At 46.6% G+C, this 15,448-nt stretch overlaps 1 protein-coding gene across 1 annotated transcript in view; it reads left to right on the top strand.

Annotated features, from left to right (window-relative positions):
- The window catches only part of ncs1 (neuronal calcium sensor 1), a 32,503-nt gene that overhangs the window by 14,114 nt on the left and 2,941 nt on the right, over window positions 1-15,448 (top strand). The window contains exons 3-6 of the mRNA NM_203642.1: window positions 12,317-12,455; window positions 12,883-12,961; window positions 13,625-13,713; window positions 15,292-15,369. Coding sequence (NP_988973.1) covers window positions 12,317-12,455; window positions 12,883-12,961; window positions 13,625-13,713; window positions 15,292-15,369 — 385 coding nt within the window. The remainder of the gene's footprint in view (window positions 1-12,316; window positions 12,456-12,882; window positions 12,962-13,624; window positions 13,714-15,291; window positions 15,370-15,448) is intronic.

The raw sequence follows: 15,448 nt of genomic DNA, 5'->3' as shown, positions 1-15,448 counted from the left end.
GGGTGGATCATTGCTGAAAATAAAATAGCAGGAAGGATGAATTCCATTATAAATCTGTATAGATGATGAATTCTGAGTCTGTCGGGAGCAGCGCCGATTAAAATCCTGTTTAGGCTCCAGGAATGCTTGGAACCAAGGCAGTGGCATTCTGGGAAATAAGGCAAAATACTCTTCTCACATTTCCCGTGTCTGGGCGGCAATAAAAACTGAAACCTTATCCTGTATATTAACTGCCATTCCCTGCTGTAACGTTATACTGTTGTCTCTCTGTGCCCCGGGCACCGGGACAATAACGGGCAGAGCGGGTAAAGCAAGGGGACTCCTGTGTCTCATACCAACACTGGGGTAACAGTCACCCTGTTCCAGGGGTACCCAGGGTACAAATAAGCACTCACCCCAAATCCCCCCCTAACTGGCCTTCAGGCTGGGCCCCCTTAGCCCATAACAAGGTTACAGATATATAGAAACATTGGGGTAACAGTCACCCTGCTATAGTTCCAGGGGTACCCAGGGCACAAATAAGCACTCACCCCAAATCCCCCCCTAACTGGCCTTCAGGCTGGGCCCCCTTAGCCCATAACAAGGTTACAGATATATAGAAACATTGGGGTAACAGTCACCCTGCTATAGTTCCAGGGGTACCCAGGGCACAAATAAGCACTCACCCCAAATCTCCCCCTAACTGGCCTTCAGGCTGGGCCCCCTTAGCCCATAACAAGGTTACAGATATATAGAAACATTGGGGTAACAGTCACCCTGCTATAGTTCCAGGGGTACCCAGGGCACAAATAAGCACTCACCCCAAATCCCCCCCTAACTGGCCTTCAGGCTGGGCCCCCTTAGCTCATAACAAGGTTACAGATATATAGAAACATTGGGGTAACAGTCACCCTGCTGTAGTTCCAGGGGTACCCAGGGTACAAATAAGCACTCACCCCAAATCCCCCCCTAACTGGCCTTCAGGCTGGGCCCCCTTAGCCCATAACAAGGTTACAGATATATAGTAACATTGGGGTAACAGTCACCCTGCTATAGTTCCAGGGGTACCCAGGGCACAAATAAGCATTCACCCCAAATCCCCCCTAACTGGCCTTCAGGCTGGGCCCCCTTAGCCCATAACAAGGTTACAGATATATAGGAACATTGGATGTGCAGGAGGGGTTGGCGGAGCGGAGCGGTTCTGTTACAGGTACCACACAGGCCGGGGGGGCCATTGACTGTCGGAGTGAATGCGCTGAGGCTGCAGATCTCAGCCAAGCAGATAACTGCGCTCTCTAATTGAAAGCACTGGCCTGTGTCCAGAGCTGCTGCGGGAGTGTTGCTCTGCAACTGAGCTGACTTGTATGTGCTGCGCAGTAGCGGCTCCGTGTTCTGCAGGACGCGTGACGTTCCCGCACAGCCAGCTACATGCATTGCAGTCTATGGAGCCTATAATAATGCACTGATTGGCTGAATCTGGGGTGCTGCTCTCCTATAAAGGGCCACAGGCACGCTAGAATGTGTAGCCATGGTGCTCAGTGCAGGTTATTGATGTTGAGTAAGGATTTTGCTTAACAACCAGTGCCAATCTGCAGGTTTAATCGAAGGTTTATTTACCCTTTAAACACCTTTGTCCCGTCCCCCCCCAGCTGTGAACACGAGCAGCTCTAAGTGAAGGGCATGAAGTTAAATTGGTGGGTGTCCGACCCAGGAATCCCAGTCTTAGCGCCACCGAGGACATTTCTCCCACTAAGAGCCTAAACAATGGCATTCTCCTTCCCTCCGCGCCTCGTACCTAGAGTCAAATGTAAGTGGCGTGCGCATCAGGCCAGACGCATAATTGCAGGACATGAAGGGGGGGGTTGCTACTTAGTTTCCATGGCAACCAGGCAAAGCACGGTGGCCCTCGGACTCAGCACCACTTGTCTCTAGGGAGAGTCTGCAATTTGCTGTTATGTCTAGAAGGCCCCATTCTGTCCAAGTCTCGTGCAGTCTCGCCCCTTTTTCTCTAATCTACTTGGTTTTAGTTCTCCCCCTCTGTGGGCTGCCTGGCACGCTGCCTGTGGCATTGGGGTTCCCGTAACATTCATGGTGCCAGCCATCTGCCTACTTACAGTAGGGGGTACATTATCCCTTATAATACATGAGTGATACTCGGAGTTCCCTGTATAACTCAGCCTGCAGCCTTGTGCCTTTATATGGGCACAGAACCCCTCAGTGACTGCTAATATCCTTATCATTTACAGTAGGGGGTACATTATCCCTTATAATACATGAGTGATACTCAGAGTTCCCTGTATAACTCAGCCTGCAGCCTTGTGCCTTTATATGGGCACAGAACCCCTCAGTGACTGCTAATATCCTTATCATTTACAGTAGGGGGTACATTATCCCTTATAATACATGAGTAATACTCCGAGTTCCTGTATAACTCAGCCTGCAGCCTTGTGCCTTTATATGGGCACAGAACCCCTCAGTGACTGCTAATATCCTTATCATTTACAGTAGGGGGTACATTATCCCTTATAATACATGAGTGATACTCAGAGTTCCCTGTATAACTCAGCCTGCAGCATTGTGCCTTTATATGGGCACAGAACCCCTCAGTGACTGCTAATATCCTTATCATTTACAGTAGGGGGTACATTATCCCTTATAATACATGAGTGATACTCAGAGTTCCCTGTATAACTCAGCCTGCAGCCTGGTGCCTTTATATGGGCACAGAACCCCTCAGTGACTGCTAATATCCTTATCGTTTACAGTAGGGGGTACATTATTCCTTATAATACATGAGTGATACTCAGAGTTCCCTGTATAACTCAGCCTGCAGCCTGGTGCCTTTATATGGGCACAGAACCCCTCAGTGACTGCTAATATCCTTATCATTTACAGTAGGGGGTACATTACGACCTAATCTATGTGTTACCCATTATATACAGAATTTGTTCATCGGGCAGATCGGTGCCATGTGTATGGAAGGTGAGAGCGGCCAACCCTACCAGGCGTGTAATGACAGGGGCTGAGTGCTACTTGTACTGTTTTACATTTTCAAGGGCTTGTTAAGTGCCCTGAGCTCATCCATTCCATCACGTTGGATGGGGACTGGTGCCATTACCTGTGTGTGCTGTTTGCCAGCAGCCCTACTCTGTATTGTGTTTGTCTGATAGACGGCTCTGCTCCCCGGGGGGTAAGTGGGGGCTTCCCAAATAAGGATAATACTAGTATTCAGCTGTAGAGAGCTCAAGAGAGGTTTTCTTTTAACTCAGGTGGAATGGTCTGTCCCTGAAATGTTTTATTAAAAAGACATACTAGTGTGACTGAGCCCATCCATAAGTGTCTACCTGATTTAGAATTGGATCAGAGACCTTGCCTATGCTCCGTATTTTGGGTTGGATCTGCCGTAGTGTTTCCCTTAGACAGTACAGTATGAGGGTACAGCTTATTGTGTGCCCAGAGCATTCCTTCTCTGTATATTTGTATTTATACATATGGGAGGGAGGTGCCATAGTGTTTCCCTTAGACAGTACAGTATGAGGGTACAGCTTATTGTGTGCCCAGAGCATTCCTTCTCTGTATATTTGTATTTATACATATGGGAGGGGGGTGCCATAGTGTTTCCCTTAGACAGTACAGTAAGAGGGTACAGCTTATTGTGTGCCCAGAGCATTCCTTCTCTGTATATTTGTATTTATACATATGGGAGGGGGGTGCCATAGTGTTTCCCTTAGACAGTACAGTAAGAGGGTACAGCTTATTGTGTGCCCAGAACATTCCTTCTCTGTATATTTGTATTTATACATATGGGAGGGAGGTGCCATAATGTTTTTCTTACTATAGTTTTAGAGCAAATATAAAATATTGTCCCTTGGTGCTACCATCCTTCTGGAGTGCCACTGAGAGATTACAGGTTGGTGTATATCTGTTCAGGCCAATCACAATGCACCATTAGATGAGAGCCCAGTTTCACACAGACAAGTACTGGTAGCCCAGAACTAATGAGCCGTAAGGGCAGGGAGAAGCACTGGGAATAAAGCAGAATATTCCATGTATTTGCACGTAGGCAGCAGAGAGAATGGGAAGTGGGTTCTATATGAAAATAAGCGCAGACTGTGGGTGGTGGGGCCCATCCCTCACTCGGTATGAGTCACAGGCAGACACTTGTGGGCCACGTATGTGTGTGTATATATATATATATATATATATATATATATCTGCACGCCAATGTGGCTTCTCATACATATATAAACACCTCCAGATACATAAGCCCACGGAGCTGCGTATACAGCCGAGCACTGACGCATATATATATATATATATATACACCCAGGGAAGTGCCACTGACACAATAGATCACAGACGGCATGATGAATCCGCCCCCCCCCCCCCCCCCCCCCCCCACTATGTTTCTGGGCTCTGCTCCGGCTCCTCAGCTTTCCTTTAGAATTGAGTCGGCAGGGTCGGACTGGGCTGCTGGGACACCGGGAAAAATCCTGGTGGGCCCCTGGCTCTAGTGGGCCCCGGCGGCCCTTACCTGCGCTCCCCCTGCCCGACCGCTCCTCCCCTGGCGCGTTAAATTTACGCACTCAGGAGGACATCGAGTGGGGGGCCCTGCAAGGGGGATTAGGGGGGCCCCTGCAGGGGGGGGGGGGCGGTGCGGGCACCTGCAGGGCCCCTGGAGCGGGAGCCCCGGTGGGCCCTTCACCCCCCCCAGTCCGACAGGCCTTGTGTTCGTGGAAAGAGGTTCCAGATTCTCCTTTATTATATACTATGTAATTGTCGGGGGGGGGGTAAAAGGGGGAGCTTTTTCATGATCATGAACTAAGCTGCCTCTAACTTTAGAAGACAAAATTACTAGGACGCCCCTTCCTTCTTGAATGTAGCAGGCCTGGAAGCCAGCTAGACGTTTGATTGGCTGCTTGTGGTTTCCACCATAGGAGCCAATGAGTTTGATCGTTCTTAGAATGTTACTGGGGTGGATTTACGCATGGCTTCTGCCCATCATGGCTGAAAAAGCATTAAAGGGCAAGGGGGGGGGGGGTCAGATTGTCAGGCAGCAACCTTTTACCCCAGGCTTGGACCCCCCCCCTAGTGATCAGATTTAAGTTAATTTTTAGTATATTCCAACTTTTTGAAGTTTTTAAATGGGGGTCACTGACCCCCACAGCAAAAAACTATTGCTGTGTGAGGCTTTAGTTGTATTGTTATTGCTACCTTTTCTTAGTTATGTTTCTATTTGGCCCCCCTGCTATTCATATTCCGGTCTCTCATCCAAACCACTCCCTGGTTGCTAAGTTAACTTGCACCCTAGCAACCAAATAACTGCTACAACTCCAAACTGAAAATGAAATAACTAAAAAAAAAAACCTACAAATAATAAAAAATGAAGACAAACTGCAGTTTGTCTCAGAATAGCATTCTCATGTTCATAGTTAACTCAAAATAGGCCCTGGCATTCCCAGTACCCAGAGGCACAAACAGCCCCCCCAGCCCAATAAATAGTGACTGTCTGTGGCACCTTACAGCCCCCTGGCATTCCCAGTACCCAGAGGCACAAACAGCCCCCCCCAGCCCAATAAATAGTGACTGTCTGTGGCACCTTACAGCCCCCTGGCATTCCCAGTACCCAGAGGCACAAACAGCCCCCCCCCAGCCCAATAAATAGTGACTGTCTGTGGCACCTTACAGCCCCCCTGGCATTCCCAGTACCCAGAGGCACAAACAGCCCCCCCCCAGCCCAATAAATAGTGACTGTCTGTAGCACCTTACAGCCCCCCTGGCATTTCCAGTACCCAGAGGCACAAACAGCCCCCCCAGCCCAATAAATAGTGACTGTCTGTGGCACCTTACAGCCCCCCTGGCATTCCCAGTACCCAGAGGCACAAACAGCCCCCCAGCCCAATAAATAGTGAGTGTCTGTGGCACCTTACAGCCCCCCTGGCATTCCCAGTACCCAGAGGCACAAACACCCCCCCCCCCCCCCCCCCCCCAGCCCAATAAATAGTGACTGTCTGTGGCACCTTACAGCCCCCCTGGCATTCCCAGTACCCAGAGGCACAAACAACCCCCCCCCAGCCCAATAAATAGTGACTGTCTGTGGCACCTTACAGCCCCCCTGGCATTCCCAGTACCCAGAGGCACAAACAGCCCCCCCCCCCAGCCCAATAAATAGTGACTGTCTGTGGCACCTTACAGCCCCCCTGGCATTCCCAGTACCCAGAGGCACAAACACCCCCCCCCCCAGCCCAATAAATAGTGACTGTCTGTGGCACCTTACAGCCCCCCTGGCATTCCCATTACCCAGAGGCACAAACAGCCCCCCCAGCCCAATAAATAGTGACTGTCTGTGGCACCTTACAGCCCCCCTGGCATTCCCAGTACCCAGAGGCACAAACAGCCCCCAGCCCAATAAATAGTGACTGTCTGTGGCACCTTACAGCCCCCCTGGCATTCCCAGTACCCAGAGGCACAAACAGCCCCCCCAGCCCAATAAATAGTGACTGTCTGTGGCACCTTACAGCCCCCTGGCATTCCCAGTACCCAGAGGCACAAACAGCCCCCCCAGCCCAATAAATAGTGACTGTCTGTGGCACCTTACAGCCCCCCTGGCATTCCCAGTACCCAGAGGCACAAACAGCCCCCAGCCCAATAAATAGTGACTGTCTGTGGCACCTTACAGCCCCCCTGGCATTCCCAGTACCCAGAGGCACAAACAGCCCCCCCAGCCCAATAAATAGTGACTGTCTGTGGCACCTTACAGCCCCCCTGGCATTCCCAGTACCCAGAGACACAAACAGCCCCCCCCCCCCCCCAATAAATAGTGACTGTCTGTGGCACCTTACAGCCCCCCTGGCATTCCCAGTACCCAGAGGCACAAACAGCCCCCCCAGCCCAATAAATAGTGACTGTCTGTGGCACCTTACAGCCCCCCTGACATTCCCAGTACCCAGAGGCACAAACAGCCCCCCCCCCCCCCAGCCCAATAAATAGTCACTGTCTGTGGCACCTTACAGCCTCCCTGGCATTCCCAGTACCCAGAGGCACAAACAGCCCCCCCCCCCAGCCCAATAAATAGTGACTGTCTGTGGCACCTTACAGCCCCCTGGCATTCCCAGTACCCAGAGGCACAAACAGCCCCCCCGGCCCAATAAATAGTGACTGTCTGTGACACCTTACAGCCCCCCTGGCATTCCCAGTACCCAGAGGCACAAACACCCCCCCCCCCAGCCCAATAAATAGTGACTGTCTGTGGCACCTTACAGCCCCCCTGGCATTCCCAGTACCCAGAGGCACAAACAGCCCCCCAGCCCAATAAATAGTGACTGTCTGTGGCACCTTACAGCCCCCCTGGCATTCCCAGTACCCAGAGGCACAAACAGCCCCCCCAGCCCAATAAATAGTGACTGTCTGTGGCACCTTACAGCCCCCCTGGCATTCCCAGTACCCAGAGGCACAAACAGCCCCCCCCCCAGCCCAATAAATAGTGACTGTGCCTCTGGGTACTGGGAATGCCAGGGGGGCTGTAAGGTGCCATAGACAGTCACTATTTATTGGGCTGGGGGGGCTGTTTGTGCCTCTGGGTACTGGGAATGCCAGGGGGGCTGTAAGGTGCCACAGACAAACAGCCCCCCCCATAGGCCCAATAAATAGTGACTGTCTGTGGCACCTTACAGCAGCCCCTCTGGCATTTGCCAGAACCAGCAGGTTGCCATTTGGGTCTGGCCCTGTATAATAAACTCCTCCCTGTCTGTAAGCTTAAGACATAGGCCTCAGATGGAGGGTGGGAGGGGCTTGTTTATAAAGAGGTTATTCCCTCCGCTGATTCCCGGGGGGCAGGAGCAGTGAACATCTGACACTATGAAGAGCCCATCTTCGCGCCACCATTGTTTTGCATGTGTATAGACTTCTTTCTATGTGACACGCTAATTAACATGTGGCATTTGGATGGAAGCGTGATCTGGGGAACATGAGACGGCGGCAGCTTCAAAAGGAAACCCCAGACACTTTGATTCTCTGAGTTTGCAAGCTGCTACTCTGCACAAAAGAGACAATGTCTCTGCATGCATACAGTTTGCCCATATGTCGCTAATACCAAGCCTGAGCAGCATCCATAGAGCATAGAGCACCTCCCTCCCATATGTATAAATACAAATATACAGAGAAGGAATGTTCTGGGCACACAATAAGCTGTACCCCCATACTGTACTGTCTAAGGGAAACACTATGGCACCTCCCTCCCATATGTATAAATACAAATATACAGAGAAGGAATGTTCTGGGCACACAATAAGCTGTACCCCCATACTGTACTGTCTAAGGGAAACACTATGGCACCTCCCTAAATACAAATATACAGAGAAGGAATGTTCTGGGCACACAATAAGCTGTACCCCATACTGTACTGTCTAAGGGAAACACTATGGCACCTCCCTCCCATATGTATAAATACAAATATACAGAGAAGGAATGTTCTGGGCACACAATAAGCTGTACCCCCATACTGTACTGTCTAAGGGAAACACTATGGCACCTCCCTCCCATATGTATAAATACAAATATACAGAGAAGGAATGTTCTGGGCACACAATAAGCTGTACCCCCATACTGTACTGTCTAAGGGAAACACTCTGGCACCTCCCTAAATACAAATATACAGAGAAGGAATGTTCTGGGCACACAATAAGCTGTACCCCATACTGTACTGTCTAAGGGAAACACTATGGCACCTCCCTCCCATATGTATAAATACAAATATACAGAGAAGGAATGTTCTGGGCACACAATAAGCTGTACCCCCATACTGTACTGTCTAAGGGAAACACTATGGCACCTCCCTCCCATATGTATAAATACAAATATACAGAGAAGGAATGTTCTGGGCACACAATAAGCTGTACCCCCATACTGTACTGTCTAAGGGAAACACTATGGCACCTCCCTCCCATATGTATAAATACAAATATACAGAGAAGGAATGTTCTGGGCACACAATAAGCTGTACCCCCATACTGTACTGTCTAAGGGAAACACTATGGCACCTCCCTCCCATATGTATAAATACAAATATACAGAGAAGGAATGTTCTGGGCACACAATAAGCTGTACCCTCATACTGTACTGTCTAAGGGAAACACTATGGCACCTCCCTCCCATATGTATAAATACAAATATACAGAAGGAATGTTCTGGGCACACATATCTTTGTATGGAAAAAGTAAATCGACATGTTTTCCCTGTAAGGGTTTGTACAAACCAAGTTTTCGTTAGCGCACGTGCTTGGTGCGTAATGATCTGCAGTGTGTCTTGGATGGACAGGTTTAACGTGGAACTGCCAACTTACTCCCATGCCAAAAAAACCTATGTGCCATTTTCAGGAAGTCAGACGAATGCGGGGATGGAGCACAGATGGGTGCAGGACGGTGCCAATCCAAATATAGCTTTGTATATACCACCGGGTGTGTTTCTACCCAACGTGCCACAAACAGTGCGTCCTATAGAATCTTGGTAGCAGGGAGAGAGGAAACGAGTTCTTCGATCAGTAAAATGTAGTTCCGTTTAGCTTAACTTGAAGAAATAAAAAATTATAAAACCTCCACAGGCAGCAGTGCTGTAAGTTAAAGGGAAATGATGCCCCTACACATTGCAGGTTTTCATGGAGATATATCCCACGGAACAGTTCATGTGTAACGCCATTTAATATAAACCCTTAACATGACAAGCATGTACAGGTATAGGACCCATTATCCAGAATGCTCGGGACCAAGGGTATTCCAGATAAGGGGTTTTTCCAGTAGTTTGGATCTCCATACCTTAAGTCTACTAAAAAATTAATGATTTAATCATGAAATAAACTCCCACACTTACTTTTTCATTTAGAACCCGCATTATTTCCTGTCAGGTGATCAGTGAGTGACACAGAGTAAAACAAAATGGAGGCTCAAGGGATAATCTGTAAGGGCCACATTACCTGATCTGTAAATATATGCCAGTTTATCAAGATGTCTTCTATTAGAATTCCAGTGACCTGTTGGTTAATTGCCCTGATTCTGAGTATATTTCTGAGTATATATCTATGCGAGTATATATCTATGCGAGTATATATCTATGCGAGTATATATCTATGCGAGTATATATCCATGCGAGTATATATCCATGCGAGTATATATCTATGCGAGTATATATCTATGCGAGTATATATCTATGCGAGTATATATCTATGCGAGTATATATCTGAGTATATATCTATGCGAGTATATATCTGAGTATATATCTATGCGAGTATATATCTGAGTATATATCTATGCGAGTATATATCTGAGTATATATCTATGCGAGTATATATCTGAGTATATATCTATGCGAGTATATATCTGAGTATATATCTATGCGAGTATATATCTGAGTATATATCTATGCGAGTATATATCTGAGTATATATCTAGACTTGCTACATAAAGCAGGGTGGGAATTGCCCCGTGACTACCCCTATTGATCACCACTCACAGAATTAAATGACTCCGATGGCCGAAGTGATGGGAAATGAAGTAAAGTATTCCCTAAAGTAACCAGAAAAAGTCACTATTTGTGTTAGAAAAAGAAAACAAAACTCTGCATTGATTGGCTAATGAAATAACGAATCTAATGAACGAATCAATACGCCTTGGTTTTTTTTTTTGGTTTTTTTTTTAGCCCCTGAGCAGCGGAAAAGCTGCTCGGCTAAACGCAGTGATAGGATTGTCTGTGCCGAGGCTCAGTGTCAAGGGCCCCGGAGCCAAATGATAGATCAATAAACACTTGCTCACATGATCGATTCTCCCCTAGCGGCACTTTAACCCTTTCACTGCCAGCGGTGTTGATTCTATGTTTCCAGGGGGAAAATAATAAGCATGGCGCTGCGTAGGCCCCAACAGCTGGTAGTTGGGATAAAGGCAGGGTACTGCTCCCAGCATTCTCAGCTGAACTGGGCACGTTGGCACGGCGACTGCTGTTTAATGTGCAGGTTTCAGAAATGTTTACTTTTTCCCAACATTTCTCTCAGGGAATTTTGTTCAACTGTTATGAAACATTCTGACAGTTTGATAGAACCCATCCCTTATACTCTATACACCGGTACCATCATTTGTTTGCTCTGCTGCGGTTCTGTGCTTCCTGCTTATCTGAGCAATGTGCTACTCAAAATAGCCTCCCCCTTGCTCTGTGCAACATTGCACTAGTATAGCTTAATGCAGCTTGGTCCTTACTGCTACTATAGGCACAATCTCTCTTTACTATACCTGCTATCCCACAGCCCCAGTCCCTTCCCAGAGGCTATTATCCCCCCACTGCTACTATAGGCACCATCTCTCCCTACTATACCTGCTATCCCACAGCCCCAGTCCCTTCCCAGAGGCTATTATCCCCCCACTGCTACTATAGGCACCATCTCTCCCTACTATACCCGCTATCCCACAGCCCCAGTCCCTTCCCAGAGGCTATTATCCCCCACTGCTACTATAGGCACCATCTCTCCCTACGATACCTGCTATCCCACAGCCCCAGTCCCTTCCCAGAGGCTATTATCCCACTGCTACTATAGGCACCATCTCTCCCTACTATACCTGCTATCCCACAGCCCCAGTCCCTTCCCAGAGGCTATTATCCCACTGCTACTATAGGCACCATCTCTCCCTACTATACCTGCTATCCCACAGCCACAGTCCCTTCCCAGAGGCTATTATCCCCCCCACTGCTACTATAGGCACAATCTCTCTTTACTATACCTGCTATCCCACAGCCCCAGTCCCTTCCCAGAGGCTATTATCCCCCCACTGTTACTATAGGCACCATCTCTCCCTACTATACCTGCTATCCCACAGCCCCAGTCCCTTCCCAGAGGCTATTATCCCCCCACTGCTACTATAGGCACCATCTCTCCCTACTATACCTGCTATCCCACAGCCCCAGTCCCTTCCCAGAGGCTATTATCCCCCCACTGCTACTATAGGCACCATCTCTCCCTACTATACCTGCTATCCCACAGCCACAGTCCCTTCCCAGAGGCTATTATCCCCCCACTGCTACTATAGGCACCATCTCTCCCTACTATACCTGCTATCCCACAGCCCCAGTCCCTTCCCAGAGGCTATTATCCCACTGCTACTATAGGCACCATCTCTCCCTACTATACCTGCTATGCTACACACAGTGATGCATTGTTTAGTTTAGTTTATAAAAGAATAGTACAAATAACAGAGTATTCTGGGAATATAACCTTGCATATAGCACTGATATGCACAGGATTATTGCATGTTATTGGGCGGTAGTGTCATGTTGCTGATATTCTCTGCTCTCTCTGCAGGTATAAAGGGTTTATTAAGGACTGTCCCAGTGGGCAGCTCGATGCCGCAGGCTTTCAGAAGATTTACAAGCAGTTCTTCCCGTTTGGAGACCCCACCAAATTTGCAACATTTGTCTTTAATGTTTTCGACGAGAACAAAGTAAGTTTTTTTTGTTTTTTTTTTTTATTTTATTGCTCAGATTTGTGAACCCAGAATATTTGTTCATTTTAATTTTACCTGTATATATTTTGCCTAATAAAGAATATCATATATGGAGAAATAATGGAATTTTACCGGGTACAGATCCACAACATCAATATCATTCCTAAATTTTACCCTGGGGCTCATTAATTAAAACATTGTATCCCCAGTGCAGTAACACATAGCAACCAAAGAGAGATGTATTCATTTTCTAGTCTCCCATTGGCTGCTATGGGTCACTGTAAAGGACTTTTCTCTTTATTTTATGTGAAAACAAATAACTGATGACAAAGAAATAAATATTGATACAAGTATATTTTTTAGTTTAAATACAGATATATATACAGGTATCGGACCCCTGTATTTATTTTTTGTATTTTTGTAGGATGGTCGCATTGAATTTTCCGAATTCATTCAAGCCCTGTCTGTCACATCCCGTGGGACCCTGGATGAGAAACTGCGCTGTGAGTGTCTTTAGTCTCTCTCCATTGTATAACAAGGCATGGCGTATTCCAAGGACAGACCTGCAAAGACCCCTCTGTATCACTACAACAAAGAGAGCTTTGTTTTTTTGTTCTCTGCATTTTGATTGGTTACTTCAGCAACTGTCAAGGGCAAGTTAGATGCAGTCAGAACAAAAGCAGCAAAGCTTTGTTTAGTGTTCAAGACTTTAAGAGGAGCAAGGGAGTCCTTACCTTTGCACAGACTATTGCATATCCAGTCTAATATTTATATTTTTAAACAGATATGACCCATAGCATATGATTGTCTTGTTAGCTTGAGAAAGGCACAGTGTATGGGCAAATGTCGCCGGACACTGAATGCTGTATGGTCATTTTGTACCTTGTTAGGCTGGATTGAAAATATATATATATATATATATATATATATATATATATATATATATATATATATATATATAATATATTGCATTTGGATGTACTGTGTGCTGCCTGTTCTTGTATGAAAGACTTGTATACAATATATATATATATATATATATATATATATATATATATATATTAGTGTGTGTGTATTAACTGAGAAATTTCATCTATAGAGTGTAAATCTATATGGTCCATAATGACTGATTCTACTGTGGATTGATGGTGTTTTTGTCCCTTCAGGGGCGTTTAAATTGTACGACCTTGACAATGATGGCTACATTACTCGGAATGAGATGTTGGACATTGTGGATGCCATTTATCAGATGGTGGTAAGTTTTCAGCCCCCCCCCCCCAAAAAAAAAATTACACTATCATTTATGTATTTTAATTGCTAATGTACCCCCTACTATACATTATAAGGATATTAGCAGTCACTGAGGGGTTCTGTGCCCATATAAAGGCACAAGGCTGCAGGCTGAGTTATACAGGGAACTCTGAGTATCACTCATGTATTATAAGGGATAATGTACCCCCTACTGTAAATGATAAGGATATTAGCAGTCACTGAGGGGTTCTGTGCCCATATAAAGGCACAAGGCTGCAGGCTGAGTTATACAGGGAACTCTGGGTATCACTCATGTATTATAAGGGATAATGTACCCCCTACTGTAAATGATAAGGATATTAGCAGTCACTGAGGGGTTCTGTGCCCATATAAAGGCACAAGGCTGCAGGCTGAGTTATACAGGGAACTCTGAATATCACTCATGTATTATAAGGGATAATGTACCCCCTACTGTAAATTATAAGGATATGAGAAGTCACTGATGGGTCTGTGCCCATATAAAGGCACAAGGCTGCAGGCTGAGTTATACAGGGAACTCTGAGTATCACTCATGTATTATAAGGGATAATGTACCCCCTACTGTAAATGATAAGGATATTAGCAGTCACTGAGGGGTTCTGTGCCCATATAAAGGCACAAGGCTGCAGGCTGAGTTATACAGGGAACTCTGAGTATCTCTCATGTATTATAAGGGATACTGTACCCCCTACTGTAAATGATAAGGATATTAGCAGTCACTGATGGGTCTGTGCCCATATAAAGGCACAAGGCTGCAGGCTGAGTTATACAGGGAACTCTGAGTATCACTCATGTATTATAAGGGGTAATGTACCCCCTACTGTAAATGATAAGGATATTAGCAGTCACTGAGGGGTTCTGTGCCCATATAAAGGCACAAGGCTGCAGGCTGAGTTATACAGGGAACTCTGAGTATCACTCATGTATTATAAGGGGTAATGTACCCCCTACTGTAAATGATAAGGATATTAGCAGTCACTGAGGGGTTCTGTGCCCATATAAAGGCACAAGGCTGCAGGCTGAGTTATACAGGGAACTCTGAGTATCACTCATGTATTATAAGGGATAATGTACCCCCTACTGTAAATGATAAGGATATTAGCAGTCACTGAGGGGTTCTGTGCCCATATAAAGGCACAAGGCTGCAGGCTGAGTTATACAGGGAACTCTGAGTATCACTCATGTATTATAAGGGATAATGTACCCCCTACTGTAAATTATAAGGATATGAGAAGTCACCGAGGGGTTCTGTGAACATATAAAGGCTGAGTTATACAGGGAACTCTGGAGTATAAATGATTATTTGTTATTAGTAGGTGAGTTAAACTGACTGGTATAGGCTGTTCTTATCTGAGAGCCTTACCTGCACGTGTTTATTTGAGTGGGAGCAGCCATATTGTTCCTTATAAAGGCAACTACTCGTTGCTTCTCGATGTACCTGCAGGTCAGAATAATCTGCTAATCTGTGTTGCCCTTGGGCATTTGGCAGACAGGTCTCGTATCATTTTATGTTTCACAGCCCTTTGTCCTTTTCTCCTCCTAGGGGAATACCGTGGAGCTTCCTGAAGAAGAAAACACCCCAGAGAAGCGGGTCGATCGGATCTTTGCTATGATGGACAAGGTGAGGTTAACACTATTTGTTGAGGTCTGTGTTTCAGTTCCCTCCCAGGAGCACTAGAGGGCGCTAGACTCTTGTGTGA

The sequence above is a fragment of the Xenopus tropicalis genome, chromosome 8, assembly GCF_000004195.4.
Source record: "Xenopus tropicalis strain Nigerian chromosome 8, UCB_Xtro_10.0, whole genome shotgun sequence".
Lineage (NCBI taxonomy): Eukaryota > Metazoa > Chordata > Amphibia > Anura > Pipidae > Xenopus > Xenopus tropicalis.
The sequence above is the reverse complement of the archived record's forward strand: the minus strand, read 5'-3'. Positions and strand labels throughout refer to the sequence as shown.